Raw genomic sequence first — 15,656 nt, 5'->3', positions numbered from 1 at the left:
CAGTACCTGAAGTCAATTAGGTTCAAAATACAGCAAGTCATACTAACCTGTGGTCAAAAGTCTTTACTATATTTATTAAAATGGCTACCTTTTGATGTGAAGGCAAATTGATGTTCAAGCTAGGATAATCTTCTGGAAGGAATTCTAATATTTCAATGTGCGTTTTGAGGGTAAAACGTTCTCCAGGTTCCCCTTGTGACCCCAGTATATAGTGCGTTTATTTTCACATGTGTAAGTAGTAAAGACCCAATAATTGGAGGTTACTGAAGACACTTGGTATCAAGGGAAAAGATGGAGTGTTGGAGCTCCAGGGTTATTTCAGTTCCTGCCTGACGCTCTATGCAATAGCACAAGATGCTAACCCACCTGGATCTCAGCTCTACCAACTGCTTATTACTTGTACTTTCTGCACTTATATGTAGCTCATGTTTTTTAGAAATGGTAGTGACAAAGTACTTGCAACTTTTGTCCAGAGTGAATTTGACTAATATACAACTCTATCGGTGGTTCTCATCTTGGCCGGCTGCTATGTGAAAAAAAGAAAAAAGAAAAAAGAATTCCCATTCCGTAAAAAAATTGAGCAGGAAGGAAGATGTACTCTACTTTTTCAAATCATGGATGCAGGAGGTCATCACTCTTCCAAATAATCTTATATTACTCGGAATCGGTTATCACTTTATCATGTGACATGTTCAAAAAGCTCTGTGCAGCTGTGCTCTACGGTGGAGAATATGGCTACCTAAAACTGCCTTCCTGCTTCTGAACAGGACAAGGACAACATCAATGGCTTCATCATGGACCAGTATTGAATTAGCCTTCAAAATTACAACCATAATCAAGCAATGCACATTACCATGTTGATAGTTGACATGTTCTGAAATTAGAACAGAATAATATTGAAAAGTCTGGAGCACAAGATGGTTTTAAAATTTTGAAGTCTATTGTAAATATATTACAGTCTACTGGTATTTTGCAACATCTCTCAAAGCCTTGTTAGACCAACGTACATATGGAAAGGAATTCACCACATATATGAGAAACGTTATTTCCAATCCAATCAATGGGGAAAAACTCTTTAATAAATGCCATAGGAATAATTGGCCCATTCAATTGGAGAAGAAAAACATCAGATTAGATTTCTGCCTCACAACATATACAAATGAATTCCAGAAGGATTAAAAAGCCAAGTAAAAGCAATTTTTTAAAGTATTGGAAGAAAATACAGAAAAAGCCTGTGTATGGAAGACACAAAACCCAGAACCCTTTAAGGAAAAGACAGATTTATTGACCTATATTCATGTTTAAACCTTCTGTAAAGCAAAAGATAAAGTAGGTAAAATGCAGACTTTAGACCAGATAACATATTTGCAATGTATAAAGCATATAAGTTATGGAAAAAAATGATTTACAAAGAACCTTTATAAATTATAAGGCATCTAATAAAGATGTAAGCAACGGATATAAGCATATTTCTTCAATTAAGAAATAAAAATGGCTTACAAATAAATGAAAAGATTCTCAAACAATGCAACATTGCTTGACTCATCACATAGACAAATGTTATGAAGACTGAACACATGCAATGCTGTGTAAGTATGTGAGGAAATGGGGACTTTCATGTGTTGGTAGAGGTGGAGGTTGGAGGGAAATTTGGAAGTATCTATCCAGATTTGAAAATCATGTTTCCTTCAGCCCAGCAATTCTACATCTGTGTAACTATTTCTAGAGAAATAGTTACACATGTGCAGAAAGAATCATATACAAGAAATGTTTGACTATTATAAACTTAATAGTAAAAATTGGAAAGACAGAAATGTTCATCGGGGAATGGCGAAATGGATGATGGAGTACTACATAACAGTTAAAAAGAAGGAATTACATTTATATGTACTATTATGAGAGTTCTGTATGAAATCATTGAGTGAAAAAGCAAGTTGTAGTTTAATACTCCTCTGTGTGTGTATACTTACATAAAGTATGGTCTCATTTATTTAAAAAAACTAATAAAACAAAACTATAATGTTTTGATTGTATTTGTGTGTGTGAATGCATAGGAAAGGGTCTTAAGAATGCACATCAAACCAGCAATGACCACCTCTTGGTGGCTGTCTCTTAGAAATGTGTTTGGGTGGAGCTGGCTGAAGAGGAATTTTTACTTGTACTCTGTTCTTTGATTGCTTGAGAGTGAAATTCATGAAGAAGACCCTCTCTGACATAATTTATTCTACAATAAAAGTATAAATAAAGCAAAAATGCCTTCTGAGCTATTTGGGGGCCACCCATTCTACCAGTTTGCTCACAATGTTTCTGCCGCTGCGGCTGTGTCTTTCACCACCTCTTACGGTTGGTTGTTCCACTTACTACTCCAGTACATATCTCTACAGGTCCGACTAGCCAAGTGTGAGGTGAAGCTGCTATTTGTTCATACATGTACTACTTTATACCATCTGAATGGGAAGTGACAGTCTTTCCCTGGCTTTGTAATTTATTTCATTGCCTATAAGTAATAACTGGAAAAGAGTTTAAAAGTAATCATTATTTTCAAAAATTTTGACCAATATTTGCTCCAAAATAGGCTCCTTTACAATATCAAAATGCTAAAAATGAAGCCTTCTTTTTTTCTTCTACAGAAAGTAAAAATTACCTATATTTATAACTACACTCGAAGTTCAATAGAATGGATTTAGATTTCTGCCAAATGTTCTTAACATTTTTCTAGCTTTAGCAATACTTAGCTTTCACATTTAAAAAAATATCTTAATGACAGCGTAAGGCAAGTTTGTGGAAAACGTAATCATCTTCATTTTACAAAAAGCTAAATCAATATCAAATTAACTAGAATTAAGATTGGGGCTCAAGTTTAATGACTTCTGGCCTACGTTTTTCCCCTCTACATATGCTCATCTCCCACAGACTACATACACTTTCTTAGGTCTTTCTAAAACTGAAAGATTTACTTATGAGGATTATAATATAACATTTCATATACTGAGATTGGAGTATAGCAAGTAAAATTCATTTTAGGAAAAGGTGACATTATAATGACAAATGTATCTGAATGGTGGATTAAAATGAAGATTATTTCACTCTTGCATAAAGGATGAAATTTGCAGAAATAAAATTTTGGTCTATCACAAAATACATGCTCATTTGTATGTTAAAGAGAGAGTCTCCACACAATTTCATTTTTAAATGGACCCTCCATTCTTCTTTCATTTTTAAATGTATTCTAATGACTAACCTATAGTCTAAAGGACTTATCATATATTAATTTTTCAGTGGCTTAATCTGAGACTAAGGTGTATATTATTCCTATACTTAATAGAAAACATTTTGCAGAAAGATTTTTCTGCATATTTTATATCAGATCTTAAATCAAGGTTCTCTACATGCATTTTAAAATTGTGTAAATACAGTTAAGACTAAAACAACAAAATTTATTTGTCTTATACTACCGTATATTAGAGCATACAGTTTCATAAGTCAGTAGAGGTTTTGTGACATTGCAAGCAATTATGTACACGCCTGTTGCTTTATCTAGCACAGCTGACCAAAACATGTCAGAGGGGCGTGTTACAGCTGATTTCATTATCACGTCTGGTGACCACCATCAGTCATAAGAGACCGTAGAAGGAAACAAGGCTCTTTCTTCCTATAAATTAACAATTAGAACTGCTTTTGTTGTGAAACTTATTCGCTGCAAGTCTGTGGCTGAAACTTTATGATGTATACCTGACTTTAAGTCGCTACAGCGAGGTCTGTAGACTGATGTCTGCACTGAACCCACACCATAGCAAGTCAAATGCAGCGCCAATGACAAGATGCGTGCGCTGCAACCGCGAGGTATAAAATAAAAGAGAACCAGGGACATCGGGAAACGATCAAATGATAATAGTGATCTGCGTGGTGCGCAAAAAAATGTAAACCTACGTCCCTTTCTGCTTTAGATTGTGCCACTGTCCGGTTTGCTTCCAAGTATTTTGAGAGATAACATAATGGAAAATTTGGGGGTCTGATTGGTCTTAGAAAAAATAGCTTTAGTATATATTTTAACCGCTTCCAGGACATATAAAAGGAAGATGCTTGGGTGGGCCACTACCCCAGTGCTGTCCAGCCACCTTTAGAAAAGAAAAGGACAAATGATGCTACGACTTTCAGGTTTGAGTGAATCTATTTTCGCTCTTTAAAAAAGAGGAAAGGTGTCGCTGCAGCCGCGAGGCCCGCACAGAGAACGCGGGCGTTTTGGTGCTCTGCGCCTTGAGGATCCTCTAGGCTGCAAGAGGCTCTGAGCGCTCACTCCAGCTGCACCTAAACCACAGCTTCGCTACTCATTTGGGGTGATGATGGGAAGCCAAGTATCATAAATAAGAGAATCTGATAGTTATTCTCTCTCCTTACACTGTGTCCCCGCTCGGGAATTCTAAGTTCCGTTCACTTCGCTTCGTGCAGATCCCTGGCCCTGGGCTTGCCCTCTCTTCCACACCTGGGTCATCGTGGGTTGGATACCTGGACACGCCTCGCCCCAACTTTGCATCCCTCCACCCCTATGTCCGGAGGCGAGCGCAGCTATTCCAGCGCGGGACCCAGAAGATGAATGTGTGTGCCTGGCTTTGAGACAGCCAGGACCTCGAAAGCCCAGGGACACCAGAAAAGAGGCTCCCGGGGCTCAAGAGCCTCCTGCAAGAAGTTCAATTGTTATGGGCGCAAACCCGAGCTCTAACTTTACTCCAGCTAATGGCGAGGAAAATAAAGGGCGCGCCGTAGTGGTCTCTCCCGCCCAGCCACTTGTGGTGAAATTTCCGACACTCGGGCCAGCTAAGACACGGGATTTGCACCGCAGCCTCCCAGCTCGCAGAGCCCGAGCCCGGCACTCCTCGCGATTTCTCCAATTTCTCTCTTAAATGCGAAGGTAGTAGTCCCTTTTGCTCCGCGCCTGCGAGGCTGGCGGAGCTGGGAGCCGGGCCCGGCTGAGAGGACGCAGAGGGCCGGGGGCTGCCCCGCGGCGCCTGCAGCAGCAGCTCCTCTGCGAGGGTTAACTGCCGTCCCCGCGGCCGGGCGGGCGCGAAGGCTTCCTCTCGGCGGCCCGGGAACGTGGATACTGCGCCCGCAGGATGTTCGCCGGCTGGGCCAGGCAGTCAGGAAACATGAGAAGGCCTCGGTATTCCTGTTCCCGGGCCGCGCGCGCCCGTCTGGGTAAATAAAGCCGAGACGACGGCGGTGGCGGCGGTGAGCGCGCTGGAGCCCGCGCGGAGAACATGCGGCGGGGATGGGAGTGCGCCTAGCCTCGACGCGGGAGAGCCAGCCGCCCTGCCGCCGGCTGCCGGCCCCACTGTCCCAGGTACAGCCCTCGGGTCGCCGGGTCCCGCCCGGGACCGCGGGATGGGAGTCTCGTTCTGACCCCGGGCGCCAAGGAGCCCCTCGCCCTTCCCCCACCCCCTCCGCGTTCCAGAGTGGACGCGCCCGGGTGGCGGCCAAGGCTGGCCAGCGGGTGTGCTAGGCGCTTGGGAGCCCACCTGGCCGCGCCTCCTTTGCTTTAAAATTGTTCGCGGGCGTTGGACGGGTCAGTTTCGCAGGAAGGGAGCTCTCCAAGCGACAGTTTGGAGTGAATCAGGGTAAGTGGGGAGCACAGGAGCCGAAAGGAGGCGTGAGGGACCGCGCGTGGGCTCCCGGCAGGCTTAGGAGCGGCGGTTCGCACGCCCCCGGGACCCCTTGCGTCAGCACCCACCTCTTGGACCTTTGCCTCCCCCCTCACACCGCGCCTGCTGCCTACGGACCTAGACCTAGCGGGTTGTCTGGTTCTATCTCTTGTGTGGGCTGGGGACAGCCGGGGAAGGGTCCGCTCTGCCTCACCTGGGGGCGGATTCGCTGGGGGGGGGGGGAACAAAACAAAAAACAACCAGTGGATATAGGAGGACAAGGCTGGGGTGGGGGAAACTTTCGGTGGGGCTCGGAAGAGGTGTGTTTTACAAATGCAACAGCGTGAACGCAAAGCACTAAGCGCGCAGATTTAAAAAGAAAAAACAAGGGGAGTCCTGACCTTAGAACCGGGGCTAAGAGGACAGAAATTTGCTTTCACACTTATCGCGGAGGCTGTGTCTACACCCCAGATACGTACCTGTCTGCGCGGAAGGACTCAGTCTTATGGGACGCGGGGCCGCCAGCAGAGGTCTGACTTCACCTCCCTGACTGTAAGGGGAGCCGTCGTTTAATCGCTGTGGTCATGGCCCTAAATTGTCGCGCGTGGCCGCTGCTGTGGTGGCCGGAGGGCGGGGCGGGGGGCGTTGGCGAGTGTGGGCGCTCGGCGAGGCAGAGTATCCGTACATGGGTGAGGGGTGGCAGCCCACGCCGCGGCGGGGTGGGGTGAGGGGCGCTGGCTACGAAGCGGAGGTGGCTCGAAAGGAACGCCAGCTGCCGCGAGTCGCGAGGCGGGGAGATGGGGTGGGCTGGGACGGCGGCGCGCCTCGGGGCGGTCACTCGGCTGCTCCGCGGCGGCGCGGACTTGACCCTGACGCCTGCGCGCCGCGGGCGGAGGCTTTCGGCCGCCGAGTCCGGGGAGGTGAGCTGAAGGCTTTTCCCGACTTTGGCAGCCACAGGCCGGGCGGCGCGCGAACCACGAAGCCTCCTTCCACTCCTAGCACCTTTGCAGACTCTGAAATGGTTCCCCGAGACTCCAGAAAGGGGCGGGTGTATAAGGGCTCAGAGCTCGAGTCTCGAACCCGCGCTGCGGAAGAGGATCGCACTGACAGCGGGCTTCGGGGGTCCTGGGACTCTCGCGCCTTTGATCTGCCGGGATACTGCGCTTCCCAGAGCGGGCTGGGGGATGGTAGGAAGACTTTGGGGGAGAGGGGTTATGTGGTGCATTTGTCCCTGATGCCACTTAACACTGCCGTCTGCTAACTTTCCCTGCCCTTAACCCCACCCCAGGGACCTTAACCGGAATAAGGACCCAGGGGGTTCAGCCAAACTATCCAGGATCTAGAGAACGTGAAAATCCCTGAAATCCCGGTGCGGCAATGGGACTCATTAACTGGGGCTTGCAAATGAGGTCGTTCATGTTACCCTAAAATTTCCCTTTTTTCCAATCCGTCTTTACGACCTGAGTGGGAGCTCGGAGAAGCTTTAGCCTTTCGTTGTGTTAGAGACAACGCGGAGTCCCTCGCCAATCGCGCTCCGCTATCTGAAGCGTGCCTCTTCCAGATTAAAACCGAGGCAGGAAGGCTCGTTTAGGAATCACTTTCCTTTGCCGCCGCGGGTACACCCTTCCTGGTTGAGTTGTCTTGGAGGCTCGATCGCCGGGTTAAGGAGGAGGGAGGGACCTGTCCCCAGAGAGTGCGGGTTGGGGGGGGGATAAGGGGGAGCGGTGTAGCCAGGTAGGGAGAGGAGCGGTACCCCTAATTCAGGTGAGGCGGTGCTGCTCCTTCCCAGGACTCCGCAGCCGCTGCGCCTCAGCCAAGTTCGGGGCTCCGATCGCTTAGGGTGTGAGCGCTCTCAGCGAGTAACGTGATGCATCTTCATCTCCTAGAACCTGAGCCCTGCGGAGCTCCTGGCGGCCCGGCTCCGAGGCGCACCGGCCGCACCGGGAGCCTCTGCCAGCCGGCACCATGAACACCATCGTCTTCGACAAGCTCAGCGGCGCCGTGCTTTTTGAGGACCACGGCGCTGCGGAACGGGAGCGGGGCAGCCGGCCCTACGGCGGCGTCCTGGACAGTCCCCACACCCGCCCTGAGGTGGGCATTCCGGAGGGTCCGCCCCTCAAGGACAACCTCGGCCTGAGACACCGGAGGACCGGGTATGCTCACACTTCCGGGGCTCTTGCCTGCCCGCATCCCAGAGGGGTTGGGGCGGTGAACGCCGCTAGAGTGCAAGTGGCAACCGGGGCTCGCTGGTTAGGAGCACGGAGTTTTCTGGAAGGGCAGGTCTCCGCCTCCTGGTATTGCGCATTGCCATTATAAGGTAGTATTTTCTCAAAATATGGGGGGATCAGTTCGTCAAGACAGCTCGAAAGAGGCTTACTGGAATCTGAGGACACCTGGGACTACACCCGCAGTCCTCCCATACCTGGACCTCAGGGTGGTGGGTTATCTGCCCCTCTCCCGACCGCGGGCGCAGACGCGCGGCTGAGATCCAGGTAGAAAGGACTGAATAGGAATTGTAGTAACATGGCAGGGCCAAGCAGTAGTCAGGAATTCCCAGATCAGGCCAGTCCCCCTGGGCTACCCCTTTTCTGTCACGACCGGGCCGCGCCACCGCCTCGCGGTTCGCCAAAGTGTTGGGAAGGTCGCCTTTTCGCAGGGCGGCTTAGACGCACGCGGCTCGCTGGGGCTCGCTGCCAGCCGCGAGGGGTAGGCCGTAGGCCTGCCGGACCAGATTTCGGTTTAGCAGGGTGAGGAGCTGCTGGCAGGGGTGGGGAGTGGGGGGAGGGGGGGAGAAATCTCGCGGGTGGGCCAGATGCTCCGACTGCAGACGCGTGGACGGCCGTCTCTAACCGGGCCACCTCCCGGCGGCTCCCAGAGCTTGGGGTTGGGGAGGGGCGGCCGCCCTGGCCGTCTCCACCTGAAAGATTGCATCAGCTGCTTGTTCTGTGGCGCTGCTGGTTAGTAAAATAGAGATTAGGTTTCGTCAAAATGTTACTACCAGTCCTTTCAGATGGAATTGCATTTCAAAGTGTTTAAAGCGGCAAAGGCCGGGGAGGCTGCGGCGCAGGCGTGCGAGTCTCCCGGAGTGGCTTGGCGCACGGGCGGCCACGCGGCGACACCTCCCGGAACCGCCTGGGAGCGCAGCGCCCAACTTGCGGCTCCGGGCCCCTGGTCTCTTCCCTTCTATGCTTTCCCCGAGGTCTTTTTACTTAATGGGACAGAGCTTTGCAGGCTTTTTAACTACCCTTATGTCGGGAAAAGACCCCTAGCGTGGTTTTTAGGTTCAGCATCCTTCCTTCACGAACCCTTCCTTTGGAAAGTTTCTCCTTTCCCCAGAGGATCAAAGGAAACTGGAGAAAGCTCCAAGAGAACTAGGGCAACGGGACGGCTGTCCTCCCTTGCTTTACTGCCGCCGTCCAGTGGGCGACCTATCCTTTGACGACAGGCAACAGGAAGCCCTAAGCGTTAGGCGCGAATTCTCTGAAAGAACTATCAAGAGACTGGCAGTGACCTCCACCCAGCCGGTTAGGCCAGGGCCTCTGAGAAGGGCGCAGTGCAGGCTGGCTAGGGAAGGGTGACAGCTGTACAGATCTGTAGCTTAAATAACATTTTCTTTCAAATCACTTAACCAACGTCACCTAAACCTCTCACCTCGGGTTACTGGCATTTCCCCTTTTCAAGATAAACCTAGGGTCCCTCATTGCCACAGAAGCCCTCATGCGACAACCAGACCATTTCAAAGAGAGAGAGATGCTCAGGAAGGGATATTCCCTCCCAGAAATTGTGTGGCTCCCTCGCTTCGCCCTTGTGGCGCGCGGGGTGGGTTTGCGCGGCTGGGCTGAGTGCCCTGGGGGTGCCGGGCGAGGGTTCGGCGGCGCTGAAATGCTTCCCCACTTGGGGATCCCGGCACGCAGCGTCCAGACGGCGCCGCTCACCAGGACCTCCTCCTCTCCCTGTGTCCAGGGCTCGGCAGAATGGCGGGAAGGTGAGGCACAAGCGGCAGGCCCTACAAGACATGGCAAGGCCCCTCAAGCAATGGCTTTACAAGCACCGTGACAACCCGTATCCCACCAAGACGGAGAAGATACTCTTGGCGCTCGGCTCGCAGATGACGCTAGTGCAGGTAATCCGGGCCCACCAAGCCCCTGATCCGTCTCCTGGCAAAAGGGTGAGCAGCGGGCACACTCATGTTTGTGTGGATCTCCACCTGGCGCCTAGCCTTGGGGAAGGATGGAACAGAGAAAGGCTGGCCAGATGCTTTGGCTCCTGCTGCAGAAGATGCTGAGGCGTTGGCACAGGGGCAGAGCTGTGTTCTGGGAAGTTTCTGGGTATCCTCTCAAGCCTATCTATCAGTTCAGTACTAATGCTCGGTCCAGGAAGGATCACATGGTGTTCTGTTCGGGAGGGCAGTGAAAAGTCGAACGCAGAGTTATGAGAAGGTGTCTGGGAGTCTGAACTCGTGGATTTTATATAGATGGATACAGATGGGATTACCTTAAGTGATTTTCAAACGAGTGTGCATCAGAATCACCTGGAGGACTTGTGAAAACACAAATTGCTGGGCCCCACCCCAGAGTTTCTGATTCAGTAGTAGGCCTGGAGTGGAGCCCATGATTTGTGTTTCTAACAAGTTCTGGGGGTGATGCTGAAAATACTGACCCTGACCATACTTTGAGAACCATACAGAAAGGCAACCCACGTGAGGGCTCCATATTAAAGGTCAAGTACAGGATAATTTTCAAAATTACCATTACTGACAGCTAGGAGGTGGGCAGAATGGTCAAGAAGTAGGTTTGGATTTTTTTTTTAAAGGAAAAGCATCCTATGCATTAGCTAGAATCCAAAATTTCCCTGATGGTATCTTTCCCAGGATAAAAGAGGGGGAAATTTGAAATGGGTTACTTGTCAAGTGTAGAGAGATGATACAGGTTTGTTTCTTCTCTAGTGAACATTACTTTACATTTGACTAGCTTTTTCTCTACATAATCTTATTTGATAATCACAAAAACATAGTGATGTACCCAAGTTACTGTCAGCATTTTACAGATGAGTAACCAAAACAGGTGGAGGTTAAGTGTTAGTAAGGATAGAGGTAGCCCTGGAAATAATGTATCGTAATTCCAGATGGAATGCTCTTTCCAACACACTGCAGTTTTCTTTAATAAATATGGTGTCACGAATTTTTATACATGCAAACAGAACACATGTATTCATACAGGAGGCGGAGCTAAATGAGCTGAGAAGTTTCATGTATTATATAGTAGCACTACATCACTGCATTTATGAAATTTTGGTCATTCCAGTAACTTTATAGTAAGGGAGAACCCAAAAATAAAAAAGCAATAGTTAACTATTAGATAATATATAAATTGCTTTCCAGAGTGTTTAAGATTATCATTTAAGAATTACTGAAAAATATGACAGCATGAAAGTTGACTAGTGTTCAAGCATATTAAAAGTATAATATGCATTTCTCTGCTTCTTTTCAGAGTACAATTGTAGAGAAAAACATCTGTTTTGCTTTATATTAACAAGCAATAGTATTAATAGTGATTTGCTGCAGCACTGGAGGGGAAAATTAATTTAGTGTTCTTGGCTTAATATCTGCTTAACATAAAACTATGTAACTTTCAGCGATTTACATAAGTAGTTTCTAAATAAGTTATTCCAGTCAGAAAAACTTGACTTATGAAAATACATGCATATGTTCAAATTTCAGTTTAAACAGGTATGCTATTTATTTTGAGAATACACTAATTTATAGAGCTATTTGAATATTTTACAGTGATGTTAGCAATAAAACATCAGATTATTTTGGTTGATTATATAGTTCTATATTTAATGCTTACCACCTTGCATATAAAAGCAAAAAATACTTGTGACATATTTAGAACACTTTTTTAAGTATGAAAAGTAACATTGGTCATTAGCAGACATTTAAATTTTCACGTGTGGTAGTTTTGTTGAGATGCAATAAGAATAGTTTTAATTTTAATACAGAATCAAATTATTTTCTACCTGTAATGATAGTGAAAATACAAATAATTCCTTTTGCCTTAAGATTTTGGTAAGGCTATTACATTTTTCTAATTTACATGAAATTTTCATTCATGTAATGAAAACTTTTTTTATTACATTTTATTTCTCTTACACTCAGAAAATAAAAATGCACAAAATTATGTAATTTTTAAATACGGCAAAGATAATTATTTATAATAATAAGTGATACCTGTTTAATGATTTCCCAATTTTATAGTAAATGAAGTTGGTTTCTGGAAATTTAAAGTGATAAGTGGAAAAAATCAAAATGTATGGTACAGCTGAGGTACCTTATATGTAATCCTATTTGGGTTCAGTTATTTTCAATTAGGCATAAGAGATATATCTATGTAAGAAATATATATATATATATATAAATATCTATATGTCTATCTATATATCTATATATATATAAATATACACACATATCTATCTACATACCTATATGTTTATATATGTGGAAGATTTGTAAAAGTCAGATGTATATTAAACATTCAAAGCAAATTTGACTCTATGGGAAACCAAATACATTATGTAAATACTTTACATTTCTGGGGGGGGAAAATATAAAACTCTGATCTGAATAAAGCTTTTGATCCCTGTAAATTAGACTCCTATATAATGAGTTAGGCTCTCCCACTGAATAAATTTCTCCTGTGGATTCAGGCTTCTTGAGAAGAGTGATTATGTCTTATTTATCTTCATACCCCCATACCGTCCAGCATAGTACTTTCCATATAGTAAACTATCGCTATGTGTTTATAGAGTAAATAGGCTCTAACAGGGGAAACACCACTATTATCACTATGTGGCTTTCAAAAACACCTTTCTGAAAACTAGAGAATGTCTTGAAATCTGACTAAGATTTCTAGTCTAGTCTAGTTTTAAAATCCATCCCATTTTAAGGAATACACAGAATGCAGCTCACTATCTTTAATGCTATATGATGATTCTACTAAACAAGCAAGAGTATCTGGACATACATCATATTTTTGTGTCTGTAGACAAATATGGAGTGTCCCCTTATTTTGGGTTCCAAACTCCTTTTTCTTGTTTATTGCAACACCTCCTATCTCTGTTTCTCATGATTTATGTTAATAAGCTTTTATTCCCTAATTACAAGACTACCATATATTTTGATAATTTTTTACACTTAATATTTTCCTTTTCATTGTGTGTCAAACTGTCAAACTTTTCATGAGAAGTATTTTTGTCTTATTTTGTCATTCTTAAATTGATAAAGAGGCTGTAAAACCTGGTTATCAATCTCCATTAAGCCTAGAAACAAAAAGCTGAAACTTTAGTGGAGGAAATATCTTTAGGACCACAAAAGGTACTTTTTCTGATAAATAGAAGCTCTAAGGACATGAATCAGCACGTACATTATTTATCCCTGGAAAATTAGGCAGAAAGAATTATTTACACAACTTTCATTTTTTCCTCCTCACTAAACTTGGCAACTTGTCTTAATGTGCTATAGTTATGTTTGATTCTCATTTACATTATTCATCTGGCTTCTTACTTCCTAATGAGATATAGCATTTTTATAAATTTAACAGGGAGATGATGTGTGTGTGTGTGTGTGTGTGTGTGTGTGTGCGCGCGCGCGCATTTTGACTCTAACCAACCAAAATTTTCCACTGTGCTTGGTTCCTATGGCTGGCCATTACTCAAACATTATAAAACTATACCCTGTACTTTCAAAACATAAACAGTTTTATTGTGGAATAATATAAAGTGGTATACAGTTGGGGTTTTGTATTATTGTAAGAAATGGATCTTACCAAGAAATAATTGGCTTTGGAGAGTTTTTAAAAGGGCAGATGGAGGCTGTATCTGGTTTTAGTATGTTTCCATTGTTTATGTGTATGTATATTTTTAAATATATTTATATTTTTTCTGGACTATATAAGTGAAATGTCTCCTTGGGATGATTTCTTTCATGATTATGATACAGAGTGCAGTTTAATGATTGGGGATGTTAATGCTTCCTCCTCTTACAGTAGAATTTTCTAATTTCTAGGATATGTCTATGCCCATTTGGTTAAAACTGCTCCATTGTAAGATTTTGCCTCTATGTTGACATAGCCCTGTTTTTGCTTGGTATGAGAGCTTGTGTTGAGATATATATGTAGTTATTAACTGTAAGGGCAACTTTTAAATATTCAACAAAATCTTAGAAAGATCCTGCTACATTATTCCAAGTGTTATATGACATGGTGTGCAAATGAGATGCTCAAAATTTCAGTTGAGTAACTCAGAATAAGTTTGTTAATTCTGTATGTTCACAGATGAACAGATGACAGCATATCCCTTTGGGTTTACTGTAAGGACTGCTCAGTCAATATTATGAATGTAGACACTCTGTTAGAGTAGGATGAAAACTACTTCATTTTCTCTTCTAGTTTCTAGATATTTGGTTCTCCAAGCATTCATTATAAAATACAGTGTTTTTAAAATTCAGCATTAGAATGCTCTTCCAGAACCGACCCTTGGTAAGGAGTCCTGCTTCATGTAAAACAGAATTTTAAAAGAATTTGAATGGTAACTGAAGGAACCTATAGTAAGTGAAAGGTAGAAAACCTGAACTGATATTTTTATCTTCACTGAAACAGATGGAGTTTCCATTCATTCTTCAGGAAAATAATTGCAAAATAATATTAATGCAAATTTGTTACCAACTATTTATCTGCTGTTTGCACAACTTAATACAAGTAGATATTAAACACCTCAGAATATAAGCAGTTCTTTTGGCTATACTGTAAATTTCTGGTAATGAAATACTGGCAGAGTAAATATATTAGCAGATTGGGTACCCGTCAAACTTATGAAATCAATTTAGAAACAGCCTATATTAGACATAGCAAACCTTTCTGGAAAGTCTCCTAATATATAATTAATATACTATGGATATATAAAACATAAAAAAGGATATGACCCCTATATATGAAAAGCTAGTTAATTCCGCCATGACATTTAAAGGTCCCCATTTTTCTACATTAGAATTATAGTATGCTAATGTTTTCTGAAATTAAAATTGCATTTTAATAAAAATATGAAGCATTTTATAAGAACTGGATTTTACACTGTACTATGTGGTAGTTGTGTTGAGATGTAAGGTTAGTTAAGAATTAAAGTTAGCTAAGATTCAAGGTTTATCTGAATTATATGATGTTTAGTAAAGAAAGTAACAAAAAGGGAGTTAGATTCTCATAAATATGTGGCATAGACAGAGAGGAAGTTGCAGTGTGTCCTCTGTGTATGAGACGGTCAGAGAAGGATATAAACACACACATCTGATGGCTAGAGAGAGTGGTCGAGAGCGGAAGGTTGATTACTACCAACTATAAAGAGAATTAATACTGTTGTAGGAGAGTGTTGGGCTATATCCACAGATCTTAATTTTTAGAGTTGACAAGGATGTTAGGGACCATCTAATGCATTTTGTAGATGAAGGGTTTGAAGTTCAGCAAAGTGAGTGACTTACCTCAGTTCATGCAGTGTGTTTTTGGCTAATTCAGGACAGTAAACCAGGTCTCTTTCTACCATACCACAGTTATAGGATACCAGGACATTAATGAGGATTTGAAGAAGTTAAGCAATGGAGTCATAACGGTGCATCAGCTTGAATTTGATGGTGCTTGTTAAGATCCTTTTAAGTGGAAAGGAAGTTTGAAAAAAGAATGTCCTAAAATTCCGAGTTAGTAGTAACGAGGACTTGGGCGCTTTGGTCATGACTTGCAGCATAGGAGGAGATTTGAGAAATGTGGTGAAGAAGTGGATCAGGCATTTTGTGTTTCCACAGCAATAAGCCATCCATGTATCACAGTTAATTATGTACAGTTCTTCACTGCAGGTCCTTCTGTGTGTGCTAGGGACCAAGTTTATCCATTCCTAGCACTTACCACCATGGCTAAAGCAAAGGAGCTTTATATATATATATGGGATATGTATTTGTTGGAGGAGTAGCCCCAGAAGTTG

The 15,656-nt window shown here is 44.1% G+C and overlaps 1 protein-coding gene across 9 annotated transcripts in view; it reads left to right on the top strand.

The window, feature by feature from the left end:
- The first annotated feature begins 4,858 nt into the window (after window positions 1-4,858).
- MKX (mohawk homeobox) overlaps window positions 4,859-15,656 on the top strand; it is a 61,631-nt gene continuing 50,833 nt past the window's right edge. For 4 of the 9 annotated variants that reach the window (XM_019654376.1, XM_019654383.1, XM_019654382.1 and 1 more), the window contains exons 1-3: window positions 4,859-5,338; window positions 7,523-7,789; window positions 9,600-9,759. In XM_019654376.1, coding sequence (XP_019509921.1) covers window positions 7,602-7,789; window positions 9,600-9,759 — 348 coding nt within the window. In that variant the 5' untranslated portion in view covers window positions 4,859-5,338; window positions 7,523-7,601. Of the gene's footprint in view, window positions 5,339-5,539; window positions 5,613-6,020; window positions 6,189-6,295; window positions 6,326-6,475; window positions 6,557-6,621; window positions 6,824-7,522; window positions 7,790-9,599; window positions 9,760-15,656 lie in introns of those variants that run through there. The other 5 variants (XM_019654380.1, XM_019654377.1, XM_019654378.1 and 2 more) reach the window with 5 other exon arrangements.

This window comes from Hipposideros armiger, unplaced genomic scaffold (genome assembly GCF_001890085.2).
Source record: "Hipposideros armiger isolate ML-2016 unplaced genomic scaffold, ASM189008v1 scaffold_221, whole genome shotgun sequence".
NCBI classification, from domain to species: Eukaryota; Metazoa; Chordata; class Mammalia; order Chiroptera; family Hipposideridae; genus Hipposideros; species Hipposideros armiger.
This window is presented reverse-complemented; position numbering and strand designations above follow the sequence as displayed.